Here is a 24,902-nt window from a genome sequence, read left to right as displayed (position 1 = left end):
TGCCCTCTTATAGAAAATACCGTAGGGAGAAGAAGAAATGACACCCAAGTGTCATTCAAGGCTCTAGAGAGCACCCAGCCTGACCTCTCCCACAGGAAGTAGCAATGACAGAGCAGCAGAAGTGAGCAGAGAGCCGTGCGTGGGCTGGGAATATCAGTGACTCCCCTGCAGAAACTCCTTCCCGCTGAGCTGACATTTGATACAGTAATTCATCACACACTGTCGAGTAGGACGTGGGCGCTTGGGGTGCCTCAGCAGCCGGGGGGAGACGGGGAGACAGTGAGGAGGTGAACATCATTAGCATCTGGCTATACAGCTCACGCTGCACTGGGAGAAGGAAGAGAAGGGGCCAGGCTGCTGAGACCTGGACCAAGCGTTCAAGCGTTCGCACCTGCTCCATATTCTACGTAGGCTCTTGGCGTCTCTGTGTCCTCCGTGGCTCCGAAAAGACGTACGGGGCCTGGAAAAAAAAAATAAGACAAAATTTCAAAGCTAAGAAAGGCAGAACAACGGGAAATAAGAGGTTGAAGAGTGTACCAAAGGGGGGAGGGTGAGAATTAGAAATAGAGATTTACCGTGAGCCTCGGACTCGCTCTCACTTCAGACTTTGCATCTGCTGTTGCCTCTGCCTGGAATATTTCCCTCCACCCTCCTCAGCTGGTTAATGCCTGGTCGTCCCTCATCACCCAGTTCCGGTGGTACTTCTTCCAAGAAGCCTTTGTTAACCTTTTAGGGATGGGTTGGGCCCCTACCGTTGGTGATCCTGGGCCCTGAGCTTCCTGTTACTGCGTTGATGGAGGTGTTCTCACCCCCTCTGGCACGCCTGTGCCCTGGCTTGGTGAGGCCCCATGGGCAGGGGGGATGTCTTGCCCATCACGTTGGCCGAGCCCCTGGTGCAGAATAGACATCCAATGGACCAATGATGCCATGAAATGTCAACAGAAATGTTGACACTGAGCTTCCTAGCAACCAAAGCAAAGAGGGAAGCAAGAGATTACATGGACTTGTCCCCAGCTTAAACACACACGCACACCTGTTGCTTGAGATAATACTCATTCTTCCAAGTATTGAGCTATCAGAGAAGTTTCTTCCATGAGTCCTCGTGCAAAGGGGCACCAAGTAACGTGGCAAAGTACAACCTCAGTAATATTCGTCCAGGAAGTAGAAGAGGTGACCTCTAGGAGGGCTTTGGCGGGCCTCGTCCTGAACTGCAAGACAAGGGCATGACATCAATTCCCTAAAAAACTCAGTTAGGAGGCAAAGCAGAGCTTTATCCAGGAAGCACGTTCAGGTGACTGAGTGCTATGATTCCTTTCCCCTCCCCCTCCCCCCTCTCCTCCTCTTCCTCCACTTCCTCCTTTTTAAACTTTATAGCAAGGTCCAACATACAAAAAAGCGCACAGGTTGTTAAATATATACGTCTCCATGAATTTTCACAAACTGAACGCACCAAGGCATGAACACTCATATGGAGACACAGAACATTCCCAGATTCCCCCCAAGTCCCCCTCATGGCCCTTTCAGCCATGACCTTCCAAGGGTAACCATAAACTGACCTCTAGCATTATAGATTGGGTTCCCCCCCCCCATTTTTTAACTTTACCGAAATGCAATCAAATGCCTTTCATATGGCATTGTGACATTCCTCCGTGTTGGGGGCGGCTGTGGCCCATCCTTTGTCATTGCTGTGTAGTATTCCATCATGGGTACAGAGCACTCTATTCATTCTACTCTACATGAGAATTTGGTTGTTTCCAGCTTTAACCTGTGATGAATAAGCCTGCTGTGAACATCCTTCCACATGTCTTTTGGTACAGGTATCATACATTTCCATTAGGAATGCACTGGGAATGGAATTGCTGGGTTCCAAGTTCTCTCTGTGTTGGGTTTTAATGGATACAAACAGCTTGCTCAAGTGATCGAATCAGTTTACCCTCCTACAGCAGTCCACCCCCTTACCAGCGCTTGATATTGTCCTTTCCATTTATTGATTGCTTTGGGCGCCCTGTGATCCCACACCGTGATTTTAATTTGCGCCTTTTCTCGTGTTTTTGGCCGTTATTCTCGTTGGCGAAGCGGTCTTTCAAGTCCCTTGGCCACTTACTACTGCTTTCTTATTGGTTTGTAGCAACTCTTTATATGCCGTGGATTTAAGTTCAGTTGTTGGATATATGTGGCACAGATCTCTTCCTCCAATCTGTGGCTTGCCCTTTTCGATGCAGTAATTGGAAGTATTTTCTGAAGCCCCGAGTCTCTTCAGACCTGCCCAGGGGCTAGGAAGAGGTCAAAGGGCTCCAGAATCCCCCAACCTGTATCAGTGGCCATAGATGCCCTTCTTTAGTTTCATTCTGTATTTGATTGATTTTTTGGGACTCCCATTATTTTCCACCTTTCTGCGTCTCTGGAATCGCACTGCGTTCCACAGTCACGCGTCTCACACTAAAAAATGACAGCACTTTCTTTTCTTTTGTTCCATAATGGTGCAGCTTATAATCAGAGGCAGCTCAGATTTGGTGAAACGTAGTATCCTGGGGCCCAAGTAAGATTTTATTTGAAGAAAGGTCTTTAATTCTTTCCCCTCCACCAAAAAGCCACTTTGATTTTTTTTTTTTTCTGGTTGCTTTTATACTTCACGGAACATCAGGATCACCTGGGGGAGCTGTGTCCCCTGTAGCTTCCCCATCCCATCTCCCGAGGATTCGACCCAGGAGGGAATCTCGGGGAGGGGAACTCTTCCCTGCCTCTTTTAACAAGCCCCGAGGTGAACCTGAACGCAGCATCGTGCCATGTGAGACTCGTGGTTCTCATGCTCGAAAGCGTGTCAAAATCCCCCGGAGGATGTGTTAGAATATAGCGGGCTGGTCCCCAGCCCTAGAGATTCTGAGTCAGGAGGCTTGGGGCAGCCCTGGAGAGTCTGCATTCCCCACGAGCTGTGTCAGGTGATGCCGAACCCGCTGGTCTGGGGTCCACGCTTTGAGGAACAGATAGAAGGGCCCCCCTTCTATGCAGTTCTCTTTTCTTAGAAGAGTTTCTGCTAACAGTTGGGAGGCAGACACTCCCATGGGCCACGCATCACGCAGACACTCCTGGCCCCGGTTCGTGGCCTCTGCACCCCGCCCGCTTGTCTCGGTTGGTGGGGAAACAACGGATAGAAATGTTGCTAAAACATGTTGTGCCTCATCAGTGAAAACTCCATTTGACTAGGCTTATTAAAAAGACAACATTATTGCAAAATGATTTAAGTGCTTCATTTGCGAAGGAGCAGAAGAGGAGATGAGACGCCTCCAGGAAGCTGGCTATAAATATTCCTCAAGCGTGCAAAATCTGCCTTGATGCAAAGTGGGGTTTTTTATTTTCACGAGAAGGCAGGGCTTGTCCTCTTATAGGGACTTCCTATATGGCTGCATGAGCACATGGGGGGGGGGTAAAAATGACAAGGGGGTGTTTTCTTCCCTCCCTGGAATGTCATCTAGGTTTTTCCCAAGAATTTAGTCATTGCGGGCCCCGGGCACTCTGGATGTCTGGCCTCGTCGGCATGACAAGTTTTCACTTTTTGGTAAGGGACGGCCGAGAAGACAGAACCCACCAGCCTGGGGTGGGAACCGGAGATTCAGGTCAGAAAGTCCGTTTGCAAAGTGCTGGGGTGTTTGGCCCGGGAGGTTATGATGTGTGGCCGGCCGCTGATCTCTGGAGGGAAGGGAAGCGACTTTCCAAGGGCTGTGTGGCCTAGTGGTGACTGAGTCTGGAACATATACTGGGCCTCCTGACTGCTGCCACGGTACCACGGCACCGTGCCTCTGGAGACTGGATGTGGTATGTCCATGATCCATCCCCAAGAGAGTAAGACAGACTGATTGCCTAACTAACTCAGGGTGTCAGGGTCTCTTGGGTCTCAGCTGCTGGGGCATGCCGGGGAGAGTGCCCCTCCGGCAGAAAGCTGACCGCAGAGGTTCTATGGCCATCGTGTGGGCGTGCTCACAGATGACCACAGCTAAGGCCCCCCAGAGGAGTGCACAGCTGGAATGTTCTGCATGCCTCAGTTTCCCCGTATGAAAATCCAGGCCATAATGCCTTCTCTACCTACTTCGTAATGCAGATGAGGAAGCTGGGGACTGTGCAAGGGATGGGTATGACAGCCCGACCCGGGATGTCTGGTCCAGGAGCAGAGAGGCTGGGTCAGGACGGTTGGCTCTGGATCCTCATTGCAATGGGACTGTGGGCAACTCCTTCCAGGCTCTGAGCCTTTGTGTGGTTGTTGGCAGAATGGTGACAGTGGTGGTTCCACATTCCTCCCTACAGGGTGGTGTGACGAGGTGCCTGTAGAGTAATTATTACAGGGGCGCCTGGGTGGCTCAGTCGGTCGAGCGTCCGACCTCGGCTCAGGTCATGATCTCATGGCTCGTGGGTTCGAGCCCCGCGTCAGGCTCTCTGCTGTCAGTGCAGAGCCCGTTTCGGATCCTCTGTCCCCCTCTCCCCCTGCCCCTCCCCAGCTCATGCTCCCTCTCTCTCAGAAACAAATGAACATTTTTTAAAAAAGGAAAGTAATTATTATACTGGTTCTTACAGAGTCTTTCCACATCTCCGCTGTTGCTAACATATATGTGATTACATCTTAGCTATTCCTACACCCCTCAGAGCATTCAGTGCCAACTGCATGAGTAAAGGAGATAATGTTGAATTTAGTAATTCAAGTAATATTTAACGAGCGACGTGTCTGTGCCGGCTGCCGTGACACATCCTTCGCCTGCTTTATCTCGTTTTACCTTCAAATCAAACTGTGAGGACGGTGTCATTCATACCCCAAGTTCTAGATGAAGACAGTGAAGACCAGAGAGGTGGAGCAATTTGTCCAATATCACACAGCCGGCGAGTAGCAGAGCTGGGCTTTGACCCGGCGTCTGGCTGACTCCAAACAGGCTGTGAAAGAGGAGCCTGGAGCGGCTCATCCTTTAAGACGACCCGGAGCTAGCCAGGTGACAAGGTGGGGAGGCTGTGCGTTGCAGGTAGAGGGCACGGCAAGAACAGAGAGAGAGACCGGGGACCAGGGCTGGCACCCACAGTCCTCGCCGTTGGAAGGTCTCATGCGTGTGGGGAGATTTTGGGGTAGGGTCAGTCGCCGAGGCTGGGCCAGATCCCGGGGGCTGTGAGAACCACGTGAGAGGTTTGAACTCCGTCCTGAAGGTGGGGGCCAGAGAGAGAGAGAGAGAGAGAGAGAGAGAGAGAGAGAAAGTGTGCCCATGAGCTCAAGTGAGCCGGGGGAGGGGCAGAGAGGGAGAGAGAGACAGAGAGAATCCCGTGCAGACTCCCGACGTGGGCTCAAACCCCCACGACCTGAGTCGAGATCAAGAGTCAGACGCTTTACCCACTGAGCCACCCGCATGCCCCTAAAAACCATTTTCAAGGTGGGATATGTGGGTGACAGCATCAGAGGGGTTATTTCCTCTTTAGGGGGGTGCTGTGGGACCTTGAAGACCCCTTCTAAAGCTCATGAAAGTCCATAGCTTCTGCTTCTCCCATCCAAGGCCAGTCGGTGATGTGTTGTCCTGTGTGTCCCTCTCTGATGCATGACATATGTCCCAGCACACCTGCAAGCGTGGTCCCCATTCCTGCCGACCTGCCGGAAGCTGTGGATCCCTCCCTCCCTCCTTGGCTCCCGGATACATTATTAATTCACTTGGCATATATTCTTGGAGCCCCCAAGAGGCAGTTTGAAGGTATGGCTACGAGTAAAGGCTCTGGAGCCATGCTGCCTTGATTTGCATCCAGCTCCGCCACTGGCTGGCTGTGTGTCCTTGGGCGAATGTCCACACCCCAGTGCCTCAGGTCCCCATCTGCAACGCAGAGGTATCAGTCCCCAGCTCTCAGTGTCTCTGTGAAGGTTCTGTGGGTTACCCTGTGCTGGACCCCTGGTAAGCACCCTCTGTGATAGTGATTATTATTTTTTATTAAATTTATTTATGTTATTTTGTGTGTGTGTGTGAGAGAGAGAGCAGGAAAGAGGCAGAGAGAAAGGGAGAGCGGGAATCCCAAGCAGGCTCCATGCTGTCAGCAAAGAGCCTGACTTGGGGCTCGATCCCACAGACCGTGAGATCCTGACCTGAGCTGAAGTCAAGAGTCGGAGCCTCAACCGACTGAGCCACCCAGACGCTCCTGTGGTTCTGATTATTATTAAGGGAACTATTACCATCACTTAGTAGCAGCTGGGAAGAGAAGTACACAGGGCGGTCCCTAAACGGGTGCCCAGAGTGAGTCTCTGGAGCCCTGGAGCCCGCCAGTAAGCTAGAGATTTGTTCTGAATTTCCCCTCATGACCCAGGCAGCTTCGAGGGCAGATACCATGCGATTGAAGCCCAAAGCGGCCAGCTGGCTCTGCAGCTGGACAGACCCTCTGCCTATTGACTTATTTTCTCCCCATCCCCTCTTTTTCTGCTTTCATTTTGCATCTTTTCTCTTAATCGCTCAGGTTGACAGGGGTGGGGCTTCCCTTCCGCGGGGGCTCCATAAAGCTCCCTTTGGTCATGGCCCCTCGGGGGTGGGTGGCCTTGCCTTTGAACCACACCCAGCTGTCTGTTTCGCCTCCTTTCCCCCACCCACCACCTCCCGGTCTGCCCCAGGTACCTCAAGGCTCCTGTACTGCTGACCCCCAGCGTTGAGTCAGGTGGCAGATGTGGGACAGGACGGCCCTGAAATTACGAGTCAGGACCTGGGATTCAGGCTGCTCAGCTGGACTCCCCCGTGTGACTTATCAGCCATGACGTTGAACAAATCATTTCACCGCTCAGTGCCTCAGTTTCCCGTTCTGTGGAAAGGAAATAAAAACCCTCTCCTCATAAGGCACTTGACAGGCACACAGCAAGAGATTAGCACGTGTCTCTCCCCAGCATCCGATGAGTATGAGCTATTTCTCCTGCAAGGGCTTCTAAGGAACCAATGCTTTTCCTTACATTGCAAAGTGCACAGTGAAAGGCCACTGCTTGCTCTCTGTAGACCAGACAATTTGGGGAGCTTTGAGAACTCTTGAATATAAGAGCCAAGGACAGGGCTGGGCTCAGACATGTGGGTTTATCTCCCCAGCTCAACGGGAAGATCCTTGAAGGCAGGGCCTGGCACACAGTCGGTGCTCATATAATGAATGATAAGCGGCAGTGACATTGACAGCCCAAAGGGCCGCACGTGTGCTCAGCATTTAATGCCCATCAAATGTTTTGTTGCATCTCCCTCAGGCTGCCGTGATGCCAGGGCACGGGATATGGAGTATTTGTATTTGACTCTATGCCACATGTACAGCACATTTATCCGTTTCTGTCCCCTTCTCTCCGGCAGACTTTTGGAGTCATGGTCCCTGAGTAGAAAGAGAGTTTCTGATGATTTGACTTAAGTGGTGGATCCAGGGAGGTTTTCAGAATAATTTCTAGTTAATTGGTGCCTGAGTAATCGGCAAGGACCCTTCTGGGTTTGCAAACCAGGCTCTTCCCTCATTAAACCGGTTTTCATTTTGCACTCACCTAATAACTCTGGGCATGGTGCCCACCTCTCACCTCTGTGAATAAAGCCCTTGGGCCCTGAAATGTGGGAAGGAAGAGGGATTTGTGGGGCTAAGGGAAGGCCGGGGGCTACTCGTCTCTGGGAAAAGCGTCTGTCATTTCCCTAATCTGAGAGGACTAATTGTCGTTTGGACTCCAGACTTGGATTGTGTAGAACTCAAAATTAATGCATTAAATTAATGTTGTGCTCCCTTTGCTCAGGCTGATTAGCACAAATGAAATTTCGTACTAATTGTCTAAGGCGGAGAGAACACGATCCTGGCGTTTAGGATCGATGCTGGTGGTGGGGATGGGAAGGCAGGGATCAGGGGCATGATCTGGGCGTTCCTGGATCATACCAGCCTGTGTTCAGAGCCAAGTGCAAACGATCACTCCTCCAGTGCCGGTGCTGTTGTGTGCCCGTAAGGAAATCTAACCCGTCTCTAAAGCCAGGTGTGAGGCCAAGATTAGGAAGAGATTCTGGCAATTTCTATGCCAGCAGTTCTTTTTTTAAATTTTACTTATTTATTAAATTTTTTTTGAGAGAGAGAGAGCACAAGCAAGGGAGGGGCATAGAAAAAGAAGAGAGAGAGAGAGGGAGAGAGAGAGAGAGAGAGAGAGAGAGAGAGAGAGAGAGAGAGAATCCCAAGCAGGCTCCAGCTCTCAGCACGGAGCCCAACGCGGGACTCGAACCCATGAACCTCAAGATCAAGACCTGAGCCAAAACCAAGAGTTGGCCACTTAATAGACTGAGCCACCCAAGGCCTCTATGGCAGTAATTCTTAAGCTTGGTTGTGCTTAAGGACAACCATGGAGTGTGTTGAACTTCAGATCCCCGGGTCCCACCACAGAGGTTACGGTGTGGGCGTTCTGGGAATACTGAGGAATATACTGGGAATATTTTAACAGCCATCCCAGGGGACTATAGGGCAAATGTTTCCCCCAGAACACTTTAAAGATGACAGTGGGAGGAACAGCAAACAGAATCCCCACCCCAGAGACAGCCCGGTGCACCCTGGGAGAGCCCCTGGCTTGTTAAGTGGCGGTTACTTGGACCAGAGGGATCTGGGCTCCCGTCCCAGCTCTGCCACTCACTTGCTGTGTGACTTCAGACTGCTCCCCCTAAGCCTCTCCCCCCCCCCATTTCTATAAAAGGCACATGTAGGTCTGAGCAGCTACTGGTGTGGTCACCAAGATGGGAAGCCAATGGGCAGGTGGAGGGGAGAAAAAGGGGGGCAGCATAGAACGTGCAGAGCAGCAGCTCTGGTTCATTTGTTTGCAGCTCAATTTGGGGGACTATTTTTTTAAAGATATTTGTTTTGTGCTCTTCTGACTACCAGCAGCACAGAGATGACTCGTAAAGAAACCGGAGTCCCCTGTGAGCCCACACCCTTCTAGGAAAACAAGAAAAAGAATCCCTATTAACAGTTTGAGAGTGCCTTTTTCTGTACAAGTAGAAAGAAAACAAAAACGAGCACGGGCCAAACGTCCTATTCTGCTACTTTGCTTTTCTCCCCCACCGTTGGCCATATATCTTGTTTTTGTTTTTGATGTCGAAACATACAGATCTTCATCTGCCTTCTTCATGGGGCGGAGGAATGAGTTTTGAGACCACCTATGCGTTGATGGTATTGATGGGAACTAGCTTGGGGGGCGGGGCAGGTGGATTCCACGCCAGAAGGGCAACTTGGTGTCTGTGAAAACACCCCACAGCCGCTCCTTGGTGCCACACACAGGGTTTCATGGGAGAGTGAAGCGTGTAGACATCTTCAGTCACGACAGTTGTGGCATCGGATGGGAATGCCAGCAGGTCAATGGATATTCCTTAATGCAGTGCGTTTCACAGCTCAAGAGAAGGGATTTGTCCAAGGTCACGCAGTGTGTCTGGACTTGAACCCCATGCCTTACTTCTATTGTTTTCTTTTCCTTCCCTGTCTTGACTTTGACCACTGCCCCCATGGAGGGAGTCTCCGTTTCCCAAGCGACCCTGCTGCATAAGGTCATTTCTAAGCCTCTTGGTCATAAACAGTCCACTTCCCGGGTTCTTGCCTCATTTGCTTTGGCATAGCCTTGAACCTGGAAGGCTGCACTTTGGGACAATAATAACACAGAAGCCTTGACCCATTTGGCATCTGTAGTTGGTCACTGATGGGGGGAAAAGTCAGCACAAGTTGGATTTCATTAAGATATAAACATTTTTATTTTTGCCCCTGAACATGACTACAACTCACGCTATTTCTGGACCACAGCCTTCAGAGTATGAACACCTGACTTGAGACATTCTTCCTTTCTTAAACCATGCCCCTAACATGTGACCGTGTGATTTCCAGCTTTGATATCATTAAAGCAGAGCAAATGGAAAAGTAGTTTGAATGCATAAGCCGAATTTTTTAATTTCCTTTTTTAAAATAAGTTTGGCACCTGAAACTGTTTGACGAGACACATGCATTTTAAAAATTAGAATTTTAAGAGTGTGGGGGCACCTGGGTGGCTCATGTCGGTTAAGTGTCCGACTCTTGATATCTGTTCCGGTCGTGATCTTGTGGTCTTGAGATTGAGCCCTGTGTTGGGGTCTGTGCTGAGCGAGGATCCCTGCTTGGGATTCTCTCTCTCCCTCTCTCTCTGCCCCTCTTCCACTTGCACTCTGTCTCCATTCTCTCAAGAAAAAATAAACATTAAAAAAACAAATTTTAAGAGTTTTTTTAATTTTTTTTTTTGAGACAGAGAGAGAGGAGGAGGACGAGGAGGAGGAGGAGGGAGAGAGAGAGAGGGAGACAGGGTCTGAAGCGGGTTCTGTGCTGATAGCAGAGATCCGGATGCGGAGCTCGAACTCATGAACCGTGAGAGCATGACCGGAGCTGAAGTTGAAAGCTTAACCGACTGAGCCACCCAGGTGCCCCACAGATTTTAAGAGTTTTGAGAAACAACTCGTATTATTTCTTCCAACGCGTTCCATTTAGTTTTCGTGGAAACTCCTGGCCTGGTTGTGTTTTATAGGTATATACAAGAGCTAATTGAATCGGTAATTACAGCAGAAATGTGACAGGCATAAATGGGTGGGGAACACGCACAACCATAGTGGGTGTGCATGGCTGTTCCCTGGTGGAGGCAGGTAGATCACGGGGAGCCACAGAGAGGTTTCCTAGCTGAGGGCGTTCTTGTGTGGTGAGCACCTGCATGTCTTACCAAGGGGAGCCCATTGATCTGTCCAGCAAAATGGCTCGCTGAAGGATGGGTAAGGAGAGCTTCTGCTAGAATAACTTTTTTTTTTTAATTTCTATTTTTCTTAAGAGAGAGAGCAAGCAGGGGGAGGGACAGAGGGAGAGAGAGAATATTAAGCAGGCTCCCCACTCAGCGTGGAGCCCCATGTGGGGCTCAATCCCACCACCCTGGGATCATGACCTGAGCTGAAATCAAGGGTTGGACGCCCAGCCGACTGAGCCACCCAGGATAACTTCCTTTAATTGAACATTTACTACGTGCCAGCACTGCGCTAACTTTATGTGGATTATCTCATTTACTTGTCAAGACAATTCTCTAAGTCATGCCCCACCCCTTAAAGCTGAGGAAACCGAGAATCAGACAGGCATCCTGCGTGGGGCAGTCACACAGCTAGTGAGCATTGGGCCAAGAATTCTAACACATCGGGACCAATAACATTCTGACCATCACACCCCGAACCGCCTCATTACACGGAGATGCCCTTTTGCCACAAGAGCCCGTGATTTGTCCGGGCTGGTCCTGTGGAGGGTGCCCGGGGGGAGAAGAGTTGACGTCCCCTCAACCACGAGTGACTCTGCTGTAACCCTCCTATTCCAGGTTGCTGAACTGACCGCGGAGCTGGCTGATGAGCACTTCCGGGGGGACGTGGCCTGCCAGGTGCTAGAGAGTGAGCGGGCAGAGCGGCTGCGGGCCTTCCGGGAGGTCCAGGAGCTGAAGGTGGGTGCCCCAGGGGTGGTGGCGGGTGTGGCTGAGCAGGGTGGCTGGGAGCCTTTGGGTCTACCCGCCTCCTTGTCTGCTCATATGTGGGAGCCGGAAGCCTATAAGCAAGAGGCAGTGGCTTACTGACTCTCATGTTCAAGGTCCTGGAGGACATTTGTGTCTTCCTAAGCCTTGACCTTGGAGGTGCCTTGGATGAGGACTATGTAAAGGGTAGACAGTCGTTGGTTACCAAGCCACCATGGGCGGGCGGGGGGGATGGCCAGGCCCAGGCTGCACTGGGCTCCAGTTTGACACCCTGGGGCCTTTCTTCCAGAGCAAGTATGAGCAAGTCCAGAAGAATTTGGGAGAAGTGCAGAAGCAGTTGGGAGAAGCGCAGCAGAAAATTCAGTTGGGTGACTTGGAAAGGAGCCACACAGGAGGAGGTAAGCAAACCGGGACTCTCGGGGTTAGACAGAAAAGTGAAAAACATGCCGTCCTTTTGTTCCATGCAGTCGTTCGTTCATGCAGTCGTTCGCCCTGAGCACTTAGTATGCCCCAGAGGCTGCATCAGGGGCTGTCGTTTTGTCAGAGCAAACGGCCACAGCCCTGCCCTCTTGGAGCTTCCGGTCTGGTGCAGAGAACCCAACAATATCCCAGATAGTCCTTTATCAAGGTGACAGGTACAGGTCAGTAATAACGCAAAGAACGACCCAAACAACAGAGACTTTATGGCAAGGCCCCTTTACAATTACATGACTAGTTTTGATATAGATGACGTGGATTTTAGGTTAAGGCATTTCGGTGGTTACACGCAGCATCTGTGAAATGGCATTTCTGGATTTGAATCTGGACTTGAGTCTCTTTGAGGTGGGTGGCTTTTGGGCAGAGAAATGAGTGCTTTGGCTCCCTCGTCTTTCAGATGGATGGATTGATAGGAAAGGCGGTTGATGGAAAGCGGTTAACGCCACGTGCATGGCGACTTTATTTACTGCTAATGCTGTAGTGGGGTCATCATCCATCCATGTTCGTAGGCTGTGGCACAGAAACTACTACCCTCCCCATTTTGAAAAATGTTTATTTATTTTTGAGAGAGAGAGAGAGAGAGAGCAGGGGAGGGGCAGAGACAGAAAGAGAGAGAGAGAATCTCAAGCAGGCTCCTCACCGTTAGTGCAGAGCCCAACACGGGGCTCAAACTCAGGAACCGCGAGATCATGACCTGGGCCGAAATCAAGACTGAGCCACCCACGTGCCCCATACCATCCCCATTTGAGAGTGGTGCCAGGCGCTCAGCAGTTACTGGATGGAGAGAAGGCGAGGCCCCTGAATTACCCAGCGGTTAGGTGTGCTCAGCAGAGCCGGGGTTTTCTGGTGGAGCCGGGCTTCTGGAGTTGCCTGGGGGCTCACATCTCATGGTTCAACGGGCATGGTGACATCTCCGTCAACTCCTGTCCCCAGCCTAAATGAGTCAGGGGACAAGGATGCCCGGTGTGTCTGTCAGCTTTTATAAAACGTTGACATTCTTTCTTCCATGCCCCCAGAGGATGTATGCCCTAGAAACGTCAGGGACGCTCAGAGGAACGGAGGTCAGGAGGCGGTGAAGAGGCAAAGTGCGTTTGCTTTTCACTCCCCTCTTGCTTCCTGTCTTCCTGCCCTCCACCCCCACCCCCAGGGCAGGCGTCTACAGAGGAGTTTGGGGGTTCTCTGGCACACGACACTCAGTACAAGCAGGGAGAGAGGAAATGGGTTTTTACAGAACCAGGAGGTAGGACAGCAAAGTTTCCCCCAGAAGAGCATGGCCCCAGTTCCATCCCGACTGGGACTGAGACCCCCCACGCTAGTCCCCAGTTCGTTTTTCTCTGGGAGGATCTGGGAACTGGATGGGAGGGGGAGGCGTGCTTAGCTCACGAGCACATTCGTCACGATGCTATAGAGGCTCTCAGCCCTGGAGGCTCATTCCAGGAAGCCAATCCACAAATAGTTTGTTTTCCATTAGGAAAGCAATACATGCTCATTACAGGAAAAAATGTTAAATATAGGAAAGTCAAAAGGAGCAATAAAACACTTTAATCACACCCGAGCAATGCCACCACAGCTCCTCAATGGATGGAGCCGGAGTATCAATTATGAAAAACGTAGCTGTTTTCCCACCATGCATGGTGGGGTATCTGAAGAGGCCCTTTTATGGTGTCTCCGACTCTTGATGTCGGCTCAGGTCGTGATCTCATGGTCCGTGGGCTCGAAGTCCCACCGGGGACCCTACACTGACTGCGAGGGGCCTGCTTGGGATTCTCTCTCCCTCTTTCTCTGCCCTTCTTCCCCTGCTCGTGTGCTCTCTCGCTCTCAAAATAAATAAATAAACATTAAAAAATTATTTTAAAGAAAAGAATGCACCCCCCTCCCCCCGTCCCCAGGGAGGGGCGTTGGCAGGAGAAAGCAGCGTTGAAGAATGGAGAATGGTTTTCTCCTCTGCTCATGTTGACAACTCCTACCACCTGCTCTGTAGCACATCTTAGCGCAGAACACATGCACAGGTGCGGAAATGCTTTCTGCTTTCTCCTCCTTTTGCAGCTATCTGCTGTTTCAGTTTTTTTTTAATCCTGGTCGGGAGACAGGATACTTTTCCACCATGATATTATTTACCTTAGTGGAAACTCGAACAAGCTCTAACTCCTTACAACTATATCATCCTGGTTGGGTTACTTATGTGGGAGTCCCTATTGGGGTCACCTCTTCTAAGACCTCAGTCTTACCATCTATCCAAGAGTCCTTCCTTCCTTCCTTCCTTCCTTCCTTCCTTCCTTCCTTCCTTCCATCTGTCCATCCCAGTACTGACCTATCCATCCACCCTAATATCCATCACCTATCCAGTGAAAGTTATGAGGCATTTATGATATGCTAGGCATTGTAGTAAGTCCTGTGGACACAATGATGAACAAAAACATTTGCTGCTTTAATAAGTTTGAATTCTCTTCTGGAGTTCCCTAAGCTTGCCTTACGAGAGCTCTGATCATTCTAGATTGCAGCTGTCTTTTTGTATGTTGTCTCCCCCACTAGATTTCTGCTGGAAGATACAGTGGTTTCTTATTTGTTTCATTATCCTTTGTGCCTGGTATGAAGTAGTGTTGCTCTGTGGGCATTTCAGTGCATGGTAAATTGAATAATGTATGATGGATGGATGATGGACAGGTGGATGGATAGATGGATGGATGGATGGATGGATGAATGGATGAAGAGATGGATGGATGGATGGATGGATGGATGGATGGATGAAGAGATGGATGGATGGACAGGTGGATGGGTGGAGAGATGGATAGATGGATGGATGGATGGATGGATGGATGGATGGATGAAGAGATGGGTGGATAGATGGATGAATGAAGAGATGGATGGATGGAGAGATGGGATGGATGGATGGATGGATGGATGGATGGATGGGATGGATGGATGGGATGGATGGGATGGATGAATAGAGAGATGGATGGATGGATGGATGGATGGATGGATGATGGATGAAGAGATGGATGGATGGACAGGTGGATGGATGGAGAGATGGATGATGGATGGATGGATGGATGGATGGATGGTGAGAGGAATGGGTGGATGGACAGGTGGATGGATGGGTGGATGGATGAATGGATGAAGAGATGGATGGATGGATGGATGGATGGATGGATGGATGAAGAGATGGATGGATGGACAGGTGGATGGATGGAGAGATGGATGGATGGATGGATGGATGGATGGATGGATAGATGGTGAGAGGAATGGGTGGATGGACAGGTGGATGGATGGATGGATGGATGGATGGATGGATGGATGAAGAGATGGGTGGATAGATGGATGAATGAAGAGATGGATGGATGGGGAGATGGGATGGATGGATGGATGGATGGATGGATGGAATGGATGGGATGGATGGATGGATGGATGGATGGGATGGATGGGATGGATGAATGGAGAGATGGATGGATGGATGGATGAATGGATAGATGGTGAGAGGAATGGGTGGATGGATGGATGGAAGAAGGTATGGATGGATGGAGAGATGGATGGGTGGACGGATGGAAAGATGAATGAAGTGGTCTCTATCTTCAGCTGTCCACATATGGAATGTCTCCCACAGCTCCATTACCTTAAGGGGCATTACTCTATTACTCAGAAAATCCAAAGACATCCTAACCTGGTCTAGCCCATTCTATTCATGCAAACAGTTTTCATCATGTCAGCAAGTGATTTTTTTTAAACTAAATCAAGGGATTGTTCTCTCATAGAGGCAACTTGGGACCAATGCCTCTGTTGCTATGTATTCAGTAGACTCCTTAATTATTATTCAATGTTTATTTATTAAATAATTTAACCAAAAGTCACTGCGTATGTACTATCCCACCCAAGGTGGTTGGCCAGTAAGGTGATTCCAGTTGGTGAACTTGTATCATCACATATGGGGAAATATTCTGTGTGGGTAGGGGACACTCCTAGAGGGTATTGAGGATCTATACATGACTAAAACATCTCTCCGGTCCTCGAAGGTCATGGGATTTCCTTGGAAGAAGGAAAGTATATGTATGCTTGTAGAGGAATTGAACGGTATGACTTTAGACAACCAGAAGTGGTCAGGACAGGCTTCCTGGAAGAAGTGTTTTTTTTTAAAAAAACTTGGACTTAAAGCAGAATTTCTTAACCTAAAGTCCAAGATCAAGCCTCAGGAACTCTATACTGTGAAATTATGATCAAAGAGCTAAGAGAGTGTGAGAGAACCACCCTGATTCACCTAGCCTCCCATCCTGGCCTCCCTGACTTTGTCAAATAGCGGATGAATGGATGATGCGGTTCGACTGTGCTCAGATGGAGAACAACTTCCTGCGGAAGCGTCTACAGCAATTTGAAGAGAGGCTGGACTCTGAGTTGACATCCAGGAAAGAGCTGGAGCAGAAGGTAAGAGGTCGTAGCTAGTCTGGGTCCCAAGAATGTCAGATTGGGCAGGTTCCTACCTCCACCGTTCAAGGTATTGGCCGAACCTGGGGAGGGAGAAAGAGAGCACCCCAATTTCATGTTTTTGCACCTCCACTGTTGTTACAAATGCGAGTCGCTGTGGGAGGTGGGAAATACTTTGTCTACGTGTGCGTGTTCTGCATGGGGAAAGAATACTCTGGAATAAAGAACCTCAGATCTTGGGCCTCAGATCTTCTCTTCTATAAAATGATTTTAATAAGCCCTTAGAATAGTCAAATCTTATCCATTCCCTTTGCCCCAATCTGCCACCTCCATCTCTCATCTAGACCAGAGCAACAGCCTCCTGCTTGGTCTCCTTGCCTCCAGCCTCTCCCCTCAACCACCTGCCACACGGCGGCCAAGAGATCTTTCAGAGTCTCTTTCAGACTGTTCTGTCTTTGCAAATTACGCTGACTCTCAGGGTGGATCGTTTTCTTGAGTGTTTTGTCAGTTTTGATTGTGAGCTCATCTTCAACATGCCCCTCTACTCCTGCCACGGGAACCCCAGGTGGTCCGCATGGTGGAATGTTCCTTTTGCTTCGTCTTACGGTGAATTGTGTGTGTGTGTTTCATTATTTTGTATTGTCAGTTGATCTTACTTTGAAATTTTTAAAAACTTTTTACTGCTTTTCATGACAGTTCTGTTTACAGGGTTGTGGGGGTCTCTCTCGAGATGGGACACTTTTGCCTTGTCTTCTACAGCAGCCCCTGAGACTATGTGACATTCTCTCCATTTCAGACTGTTGCAACTTGTGCCAGGTGCCACTTGGAGCTTTAAACCCCCCTGAGGCACAGACCCGGGGTTTGGATTTCTTAGGGGAATACTTTCTCCCCCACCCAGAGCCAGAGTGCACCAGGTTTTCTGACCACCTTCCAGGCCAGTGGGTGGATCATTTCCTGTCCCCTTGCCCCAAGGCCCAGGTCTTTGAGGGTCCTGAATGAATTCAGGGATATTCATTCCAACTTTTCATCTTCTGTGCCCCCAAGGCTTTGTCTCTCGTCCCTGTCTGGCCATTCAAACACAGCCATTATCTTCAGTGTTATTTCTGGATCTTTCCGCCGCTCGTCTTCTCCTCCACCCTGTCTGCCAGAGTATCAGCATCTACGATTACTGCTTTCGTTTTGTGTCCTTTGCATTTTGGATATCCCCAAATTTTCCTTTCTTTCTTGAATGTGCAGCTGGATGTTACAAATATAATGTATTTGTCCCTCGTGTTCTCTAGGTGAATGGAGGGATAGTTTTACCTCTTTGCCTGTGTTGCATTGTCTCCAACTACCCCTATTTGTACATTCTGACTAGTCTACCCTTCAACTAGCGGTGTGCTGGCAACTGGCCCTCTGAAAATAAACATCCCGATGGGTAGCATTTGCCAATTTCCAATGCCCATGGCATAAATATTCCCACAGCGGACAGTTTCCACCTACCATTGTGATATCACTGGGCTTGGAACTGGGAGGAGAATCCGCTCTCCTAAGTGGGTATACCAGCCCTAGCACACTGGGTCCAACCACACTCATGTGTTTAAAGCTCATAGCCAAATAGAGCGGAAGGTACTTTCCCATGATTCCCCTTTATAGCCTCCTGCATGGTCAACAACCCCCACCAGAGTGGTCCACTTGATACAATGGATGAACCTGCATTAACACATCATCATCACCCAAAGTCCATAGTTTACGTTGGGTTCCCTCCTGTCGTTGTACGTTCTGTGGGTTTAGACAAATGTATAATGGCATGTGTCCACCATCATAGCTTTATAGAGTATTTTCACTACCATAAAAATCCTCTCTGCTTTATCAGTACACCCCTCTACCAATTCATCCCTCCCTACTTTTGCCTTTTCCAGAACGTCCTATAGTTGGAATCCTACAGCATGTAAACTTTTTAGACTGGCTCCTTTCACTTAGTAATGTGCATTTAAGTTACCTCCACATCCTTCCGTGGCTTGATGGCTCATTTTTAAAAAAAAATTTTTTTGAGAGAGAGAGTGAGAGCAGGGGAGAAAGGCAGAGAGAGAGAGAGAGAGAGAGAGAGAGAGAGAGAGAGAGAGAGAGAATCCCAAGCAGGTTCCATGCTCAGTGCAGAGCCCCATGCAGGGCTCGATCCCAGGACCACAAGATCCTGAGCTGAGCCTAAATTGAGTTGGATGCTCAACCAACGGAGCCACCTAGGCACCCCGATAGCTCATTTCTTTCTACCGCTAAGATCTTTGTCCATTTTTAAAATTGAGTTGTTTTCTTGTTGGATTTAAGTGTTCTTTGTATAATTTTGATAACAATTTTCTATCTGACAGGCTTTTTTGCAAATATTTTCTCCCAGTCTGTGGCTTGTCTTTTCATTTTCTTGATTGTGTCTTTTGCAGCGTGGAATTTTTTTAAAATTTTAATGAAGTCCAGCTTATAAACTTTCTTTCATGGGTCATGGCTTTTGTGCATTTCTAAAAAGTCACTGCCAGGGGCGCCTGGGTGGCTCAGTCGGTTAAGCATCCAACTTCGACTCAGGTCATGATCTCGAACTCCGTGAGTTCAAGCCCTGTGTCAGGCTCTGTGCTGACAGCTCAGAGCCTGGAGATTGCTCCAGATTCTCTCTCTCTCTCTCTGCCCTTCCACTGCTCATGCTCTGTGTCTGTCACTCAAAAATAAACATTAAAAATGTTTTTTAAGTCATTGCCAAACCTAAGGTCATAAAGGTTTTCTTCTACATTATCTTCTGGGAACTTCAAGGTTTTGCATTTTACATTTAGGTCTATGATCCATTTTGAGTTAATTTTTGTGAAGGGTGTGAGATCTGTGTTAAGATTCTCTTTTTTTTTGCATGTGGATGACCAAGTTGTCCCAGTATCGTTTGTTGAAAAGACTGTTTGGCTCATTGTATCAGCTTCGCCCCTTTGTGAAAGACCACTTGTCTAGATTTCTCTGAGTCTATTTCTGGGCTGTCTATCCTGTTCCATTGCACTGCCTTGTTCTTCCTCACCTCTGGGCCTTTGCACATGCTGTTTCCTTTTCCTAGAATACTCTCTCTCCCCTACCTGGATACTTTCAACTATCTTTAAGATCTGAGCTTGCATGTCCTTCCCGCCAGAAAGTCTCCCCTGATACGTATTGTTTGGGTGTCTCTGAATTGGGTCCCCAAGTATAAACCTCATCATGGTGTATTGTAATTATCTGCTTACTTCTTGGTCCCTCCCCACCTTTAGTCGTAAGTGCCTTGAAAATGGAGGCCATATTTGTCTGTCTTGCCATTATCTATATCTATATTTACATCTATATCTATATCTATATCTATATCTATATCTATATCTATCTATATCTATCACCTCAGTGTGAGAGAAAAGCGTTGTGTAATCACCTGCAGAGGTGGGCCAGGGTGAGATCACATGGGATTTGATAAATAATGGCAGTGAAACTCAGGATCCTCCATGGTGTTGATGGTTTTAGTGGTCACTTCCCAGAAGGGCATTATGTCTACTCCCCAAGAACATCCTGAGCTGTAGCTAAACCCAACTGCAAGAAAATAGCACAGTTCTTTAATAACAAATTATAAAGGCGGGTCAGGTTCCCCAAGGAATGGGGGGTGTGTGGGCTATTCATGCTGCATTAAAAAGTAATAAAGCTGCAACCTTTCCTGAGCAGCAGAATATAAGAAAACATCCCATTTGCCATCAAATACTGAATTTAGAATTACAGGCTTCATTAACTCAGAGTTTTGCTTATTTAAAGAAATTCTTTAATGAGGCCATTTCTTCAAAGCGAGTGTGCTGAGTTGTCCTCTCTCCCAGATTCAAACGAGGACATTTGGGGGGGGGGTTCCTCGAGAAAGATGCAAGAGGCTTTGCTTTTCTGTTTGTTCACGGTCATGTGTATCCCCGTGTAATTCAGCCCGCCGGAAGGGCCATTTACTGCCTAACCTTCAGAGCCCATCTCTCAGATCTCCTGGCCAGATCTTCTACGGCCACCATTTTGGCTGCTCCATGGCTAATCCCCACATGGGCTCTGGGATGATGCCGGCTGATGGGGTTATTAGGTATACAGTCCTCAGTCTTCTTGTGGAGGCAGGGCTTGTAAAGACTCTATGGGGCACCTTGGCAGGAAGATTATTGAGTAAAATTAAAAACAACCTTGAGAGACTGATGGAATCACCCCCGCCCCCTTCTCACCTCTTGAGCAGACGGGGTCAGAGAAGTAGCTTCCTCCCTGGGAAACAGGCAGAAAGTGGTCAAGACAGGGTCTCTCCGACCCCAGTACCTGTTCTCTTTCCCACTGTGCTCACCTCAGAAATGGCAGCTGCTTGAAATAAGAAGTAGACAAGGGAAGGGAAACAAAAATAATATAAACGCAGGGAGGGGGACAAAACAGAAGAGGCTCATACATATGGAGAACAAACTGAGGGTTGCTGGAGGGGTTGTGGGAGGGGGGATGGGCTAAACGGGCAAGGGGCACTAAGGAATCTACTCCTGAAATCATTGTGGCACTAGATGCTAACTAATTTGGATGTAAATTTTAAAAAATAAAAAATGAAATTAAACATGAATAAATAAAAACGCTGTTGTGATTAAAGAAAAGAAGAAGAAGAAGAGGAAAGCCCGTGCCGTGCGGGCGGAGAGGGGTAGCTCATTCTGTGACTCACTCCCACAGCTCGGGGAGCTGCAGAGCGCTTATGAGGGGGCCAAGAAAATGGCTCACCAGCTAAAGAGGAAGTGCCGCCATCTGACCTGTGACCTGGAGGACACCCGCCTCCAGCTGGAGGACCAGCAAAGCCGAAGTCACGAGCTCGAGAAGAAGCAGAAGAAGTGAGTTGCGTTTCACGCCGTCGCCGGGCTCCAGGGTGGGCTGCGTCGATGCTGGGGCCTCCTGGGGGTCTCCAGGTTCTCCTCCTCAGCCCCCTCACTCCTGTCGGGGCTCCTCATCCACAAGGTGGAACCCCTCACCCCTCGTTCTGCTCCCATTTTCCTCCCCACCCCCACACTTACTCCTGTAGGCTTCTCCCAAGCATGCAGCAAAAAGCCATTCTTTTCTGTTCCCCAGCCTCGCTCTACAACCAATCGACCGTGTGACCTTGGGGAGCTTTCTTGGCCTCTCTGGGCCTCAGCGCCCCCCTTTGTCAAGTGAAGAGATGGCCGTGGAGGGCGAGGACACCCGAGCACGGTGGGCGGGAGAGCAAGGGCTGATGTCAGACCACCCCAGTTCAAGTCCGAGCTGTGCCTCTCCCTAGTTGTATGACCTTGGAGAAGTCATCCAACCCCCTCAGCCTCAGTTCCGTACCCTTAGGTGGGGGATGGGAATACCCCATTGTAGCGAGGACTAAGTGATGGGGTTGGTAGGCTCGACAGACTGAATCCCGGCTCCTAGCCCCGTGGCGGAAAATGGGGCCAGAGAATGGGGGAGGCCCCAAATCGACTCACTTCCCTTTTCAGTCGGCACTCAGGCTCTCCGATCACATGAGCACTTCTGGCGTAGGCAGGGCCCTGTGCGTGAACGAGATGCCAGCCTCGAAGCTGCACCCTGCACTCTGGTTCCCACTCTTGCTTTCCCGTCGGGATGTGGTCATAGCTCAGCAAATGGTTGAGCCTAGACTGGCACCCATGAGTTTGCACATGCGAAACCTCAGTGCCTGTGCTCATCTAATCCCTGGACACCCTGGCTGTGCCTGAGTTCTGCAGCTTTGCTGGTGAGGGTGATGGTGTGCAGGGAGGGGTCCCGTCTGGAGTCAGACCACCTCTAATGATAGACGAGACACAGTCTCTTTCAGACAGTCTGGACTAAAAATACTGGAAAATGTGACTAGGATGTGGTTTTGCTCAAGGCACTTCTTTTCCAAGAGGTGGCAAGCTGAATTATATTTTCATGGGAGGGGCACGGATTTTGAACTTGGGTCTGCATAATTAAATATTCTTCCTGTATGGGGCGCCTGGGTGGCTCAGCCGGTTGAGCGTCCGACTTCGGCTTGGGTCATGATCTCGAGGTCTGGGAGTTCGAGCCCCGCGTCGGGCTCTGTGCTGACAGCTGGGAGCCTGCTTCTGATTCTGTGTCTCCCTCTCTCTCTGCCCCTCCCCCGCTCATGCTCTGTCTCTCTCTCTCCTTCAAAAATAAATAAACATTAAAAAATTTTTTTTAATATTCTTTCTCTCACTCTGAGCTTTTCTTTTTTCTTTTTTTTAAAAGTTCATTTATTTTGAGAGAGAGAGAGCACGAGCAGGGGAGCACAGAGAGAGGGAGAGAGAACCCCAAGCAGGCTCCGCACTCTCAGTGCTGACCCAGGCACGGGGCTAAGACCCACAAACTACAAGATCATGACCTGAGCCAAAACTGAGAGTCAGATGCTTAACTGACTGAGCCACCCAGGTGCCCTATCACTTTGATCTTTTCTGAGCTGACTTCTTCATGTGAAAACAAAAAGTCTTTGGGGGGTTGTTAGCATGCCCCCCTGAAATGAGAGAGGTTATTTAATCTTTTATTGATAATCTGACTCTGTTTCCTTTTCCACCTGCCTGGGTATTCTGGCTGAACCTTGTCCTTGCAGTGGGGAAAATGGCTTTGTCTTTCCTTGGCCAGTTCCTGTGTGACCTTGTCAAATGATACCACCTCTCTGGGCCAGAGAGACTGATGTTTCAGAGGAGTCCTTGACTTAAGCAGGCCACCTGTTGCTGAATAATAGCTCTGACAGACCCTATCTGCAAACTGAGAGGTGGGGACTCTAACATCCCCTGAGTTTCTGCCAGCTGTGACGTTGGCTTTCATCTGTGGCTTCTGTTCCTGTTCTGAGAGGCTCTAGGTAGGGTTTCCGCTCTCTGAGGGGCCCGGGGGCTCTCTGTGGAGGTTATGCAGCCAGAAAATTCCATCTCTCTGGTCATCTCCGACCCCCTTGGTCAGAATCTTTCATTCCAGGCTCTCAAGAACCTCCCCATGGTGCCCTCCTGGGAAAGATCCCATTTCTTCCTTCCAAGACTTACCTGTCCTGTGATGCTTCCCTACTCCTCTACCATCCCCTGGCAGAAGTTAATTCATGTTTTGACGCTCGTTGCAAATGGCAGCCATTTTCCTTCTAGGTGGTCCAGCAATATAGCAGGGAGGCTAGAGGCCTAAGTAGGAATCCGGGCAAAATAACCATAGGGAGGGAAAGATCTAGAAGTCAGCAATACTTCTTCATAATCTCTCCAACTTTAATCGAATCGTAGAGGTAGCTGCCTCCTTAGTTTGCTGAGCCCTGGATGGACTGATGTCTCCCCAATGTGGTTTCCAAGTTCAGAGTGGCCCAAAGTGGCTCCATCTGAGCTTGGCTGATCATTGCCACGGTTACCCCATGGGTCACAGAGCTCGGTTCCGAGGGCCGATGGAGTTCCAAACCTGTCTCCTTGGGGTGGGGCCTGCGCTGGGCTCACCAACTCCCACACATACTGGAAGTTAGACCCCAGGCCTGCTTCTAGTGGGGTGAGGCATGTGTGTGAATCCCTCTGGCCTCAGGCAGGCGGTCGTTCGGTGTGTTCCAGAAGCTGGAGTCCATAGGAGCCATTCTTTGGCATCGGGTGGCCTGTTAAGTCAAGGTCTCCTCTGAAACATCGGTCGCTGTCTGGCCCCCACTGCCTCATCCCACCTGCCCCAGTTAGATGGGGGACTAGCTGAGACAGTAGAGAAGCTGGGCTCAAGCCCACCTCGGCCACTTTGGAATTTAGAGGCGAATCACTCTGCCTCTCTGAACTTCAGTTTCCTCTTCTATAAAATGGATATCATTACATGTTTCTTGCTGAATTGTTATAAAGACCACATGGACCCCAGCCCAGAGCCCGGCACCTTGGGACTGCTGGGTCATTATCACCATCACAGCCTTTCCATTCACAGGGGCGGCCGGGGGCGCCTCTTGAATGATGTCACCAACGGCCAATCAGAAAACTCCCGGGCTCTTCCAACAGGAGGACCCCGTCCTGTGACCCATGATCGGCTTTCTCAGGAGTCTGAGGCTTTGAATGACCATCTAGCTTTAAGATACATTGGATAATCTTGTAACAAGGGGGACTTTCTTCTCACTAAGACCCCAACCCCATGCCCAGTTTAACCCTTCTGGCCATACCAAGGTCCCTGGAGCAGTGGCACTTTCTGTGTGGGCCAAGGGCAGGTGACCAAGATCACATCTTATTGAGGCTTGCCAAAGCCTGCTGTACTGATCTCCTCATCTGTGATAGGGATATAGGACCAAGGAAACTGCATGGAATGATATCAAATCCAGGAAGTTCTTCTCACCCAGTGGTGAGGGGCAGGGAGCCCCCAAATGAGGCATTTCCTAATTCCCTGGCCAGCCCCCAAGAGGACAGGCTAGTCTTTGTGTTTTTTTCTTCTGAGATGACAAATGAGGACCACACCGAATGTATTAATGTCCAACATTTTATCAGTAATTACGGTTCTCTAATGCAACGTATGCGTGCCCAAACCAGATGAGATAGAGGGGGTGAAATGTAAAATATCTCTTGTTTGTGCA

General features: G+C 49.5%; 1 protein-coding gene and 1 long non-coding RNA gene across 9 annotated transcripts in view; one reads left to right on the top strand and one right to left on the bottom strand.

The window, feature by feature from the left end:
- MYO18B (myosin XVIIIB) overlaps nt 1-24,902 on the top strand; it is a 258,450-nt gene that overhangs the window by 115,402 nt on the left and 118,146 nt on the right. For all 3 annotated transcript variants that reach the window (XM_006938537.5, XM_045041734.1, XM_045041736.1), the window contains 4 exons: nt 11,342-11,461; nt 11,778-11,886; nt 16,254-16,378; nt 21,068-21,222. In XM_006938537.5, the coding sequence (XP_006938599.3) occupies nt 11,342-11,461; nt 11,778-11,886; nt 16,254-16,378; nt 21,068-21,222 (509 nt within the window). The remainder of the gene's footprint in view (nt 1-11,341; nt 11,462-11,777; nt 11,887-16,253; nt 16,379-21,067; nt 21,223-24,902) is intronic.
- On the bottom strand, nt 16,331-24,255 carry LOC109493292. 6 transcript variants are annotated; one of them, XR_006587976.1, is made up of 7 exons: nt 23,383-24,247; nt 21,403-21,897; nt 21,116-21,202; nt 20,590-20,716; nt 20,341-20,513; nt 19,782-19,936; nt 16,331-16,461 (listed from the first exon to the last, which is right to left on the bottom strand). It is a non-coding gene; the product is annotated as an uncharacterized LOC109493292 (long non-coding RNA). The 6 variants fall into 6 exon arrangements; XR_002147448.3 differs by lacking the exons at nt 16,331-16,461; nt 19,782-19,936 and having other exon boundaries at nt 20,143-20,513; nt 20,590-20,626; nt 20,703-20,716; nt 23,383-24,243; XR_006587974.1 differs by lacking the exons at nt 16,331-16,461; nt 19,782-19,936 and having other exon boundaries at nt 20,143-20,513; nt 21,116-21,334; nt 21,835-21,897; nt 23,383-24,255.

Source organism: Felis catus, chromosome D3 (genome assembly GCF_018350175.1).
Source record: "Felis catus isolate Fca126 chromosome D3, F.catus_Fca126_mat1.0, whole genome shotgun sequence".
Taxonomy (NCBI): Eukaryota; Metazoa; Chordata; class Mammalia; order Carnivora; family Felidae; genus Felis; species Felis catus.
This window is presented reverse-complemented; position numbering and strand designations above follow the sequence as displayed.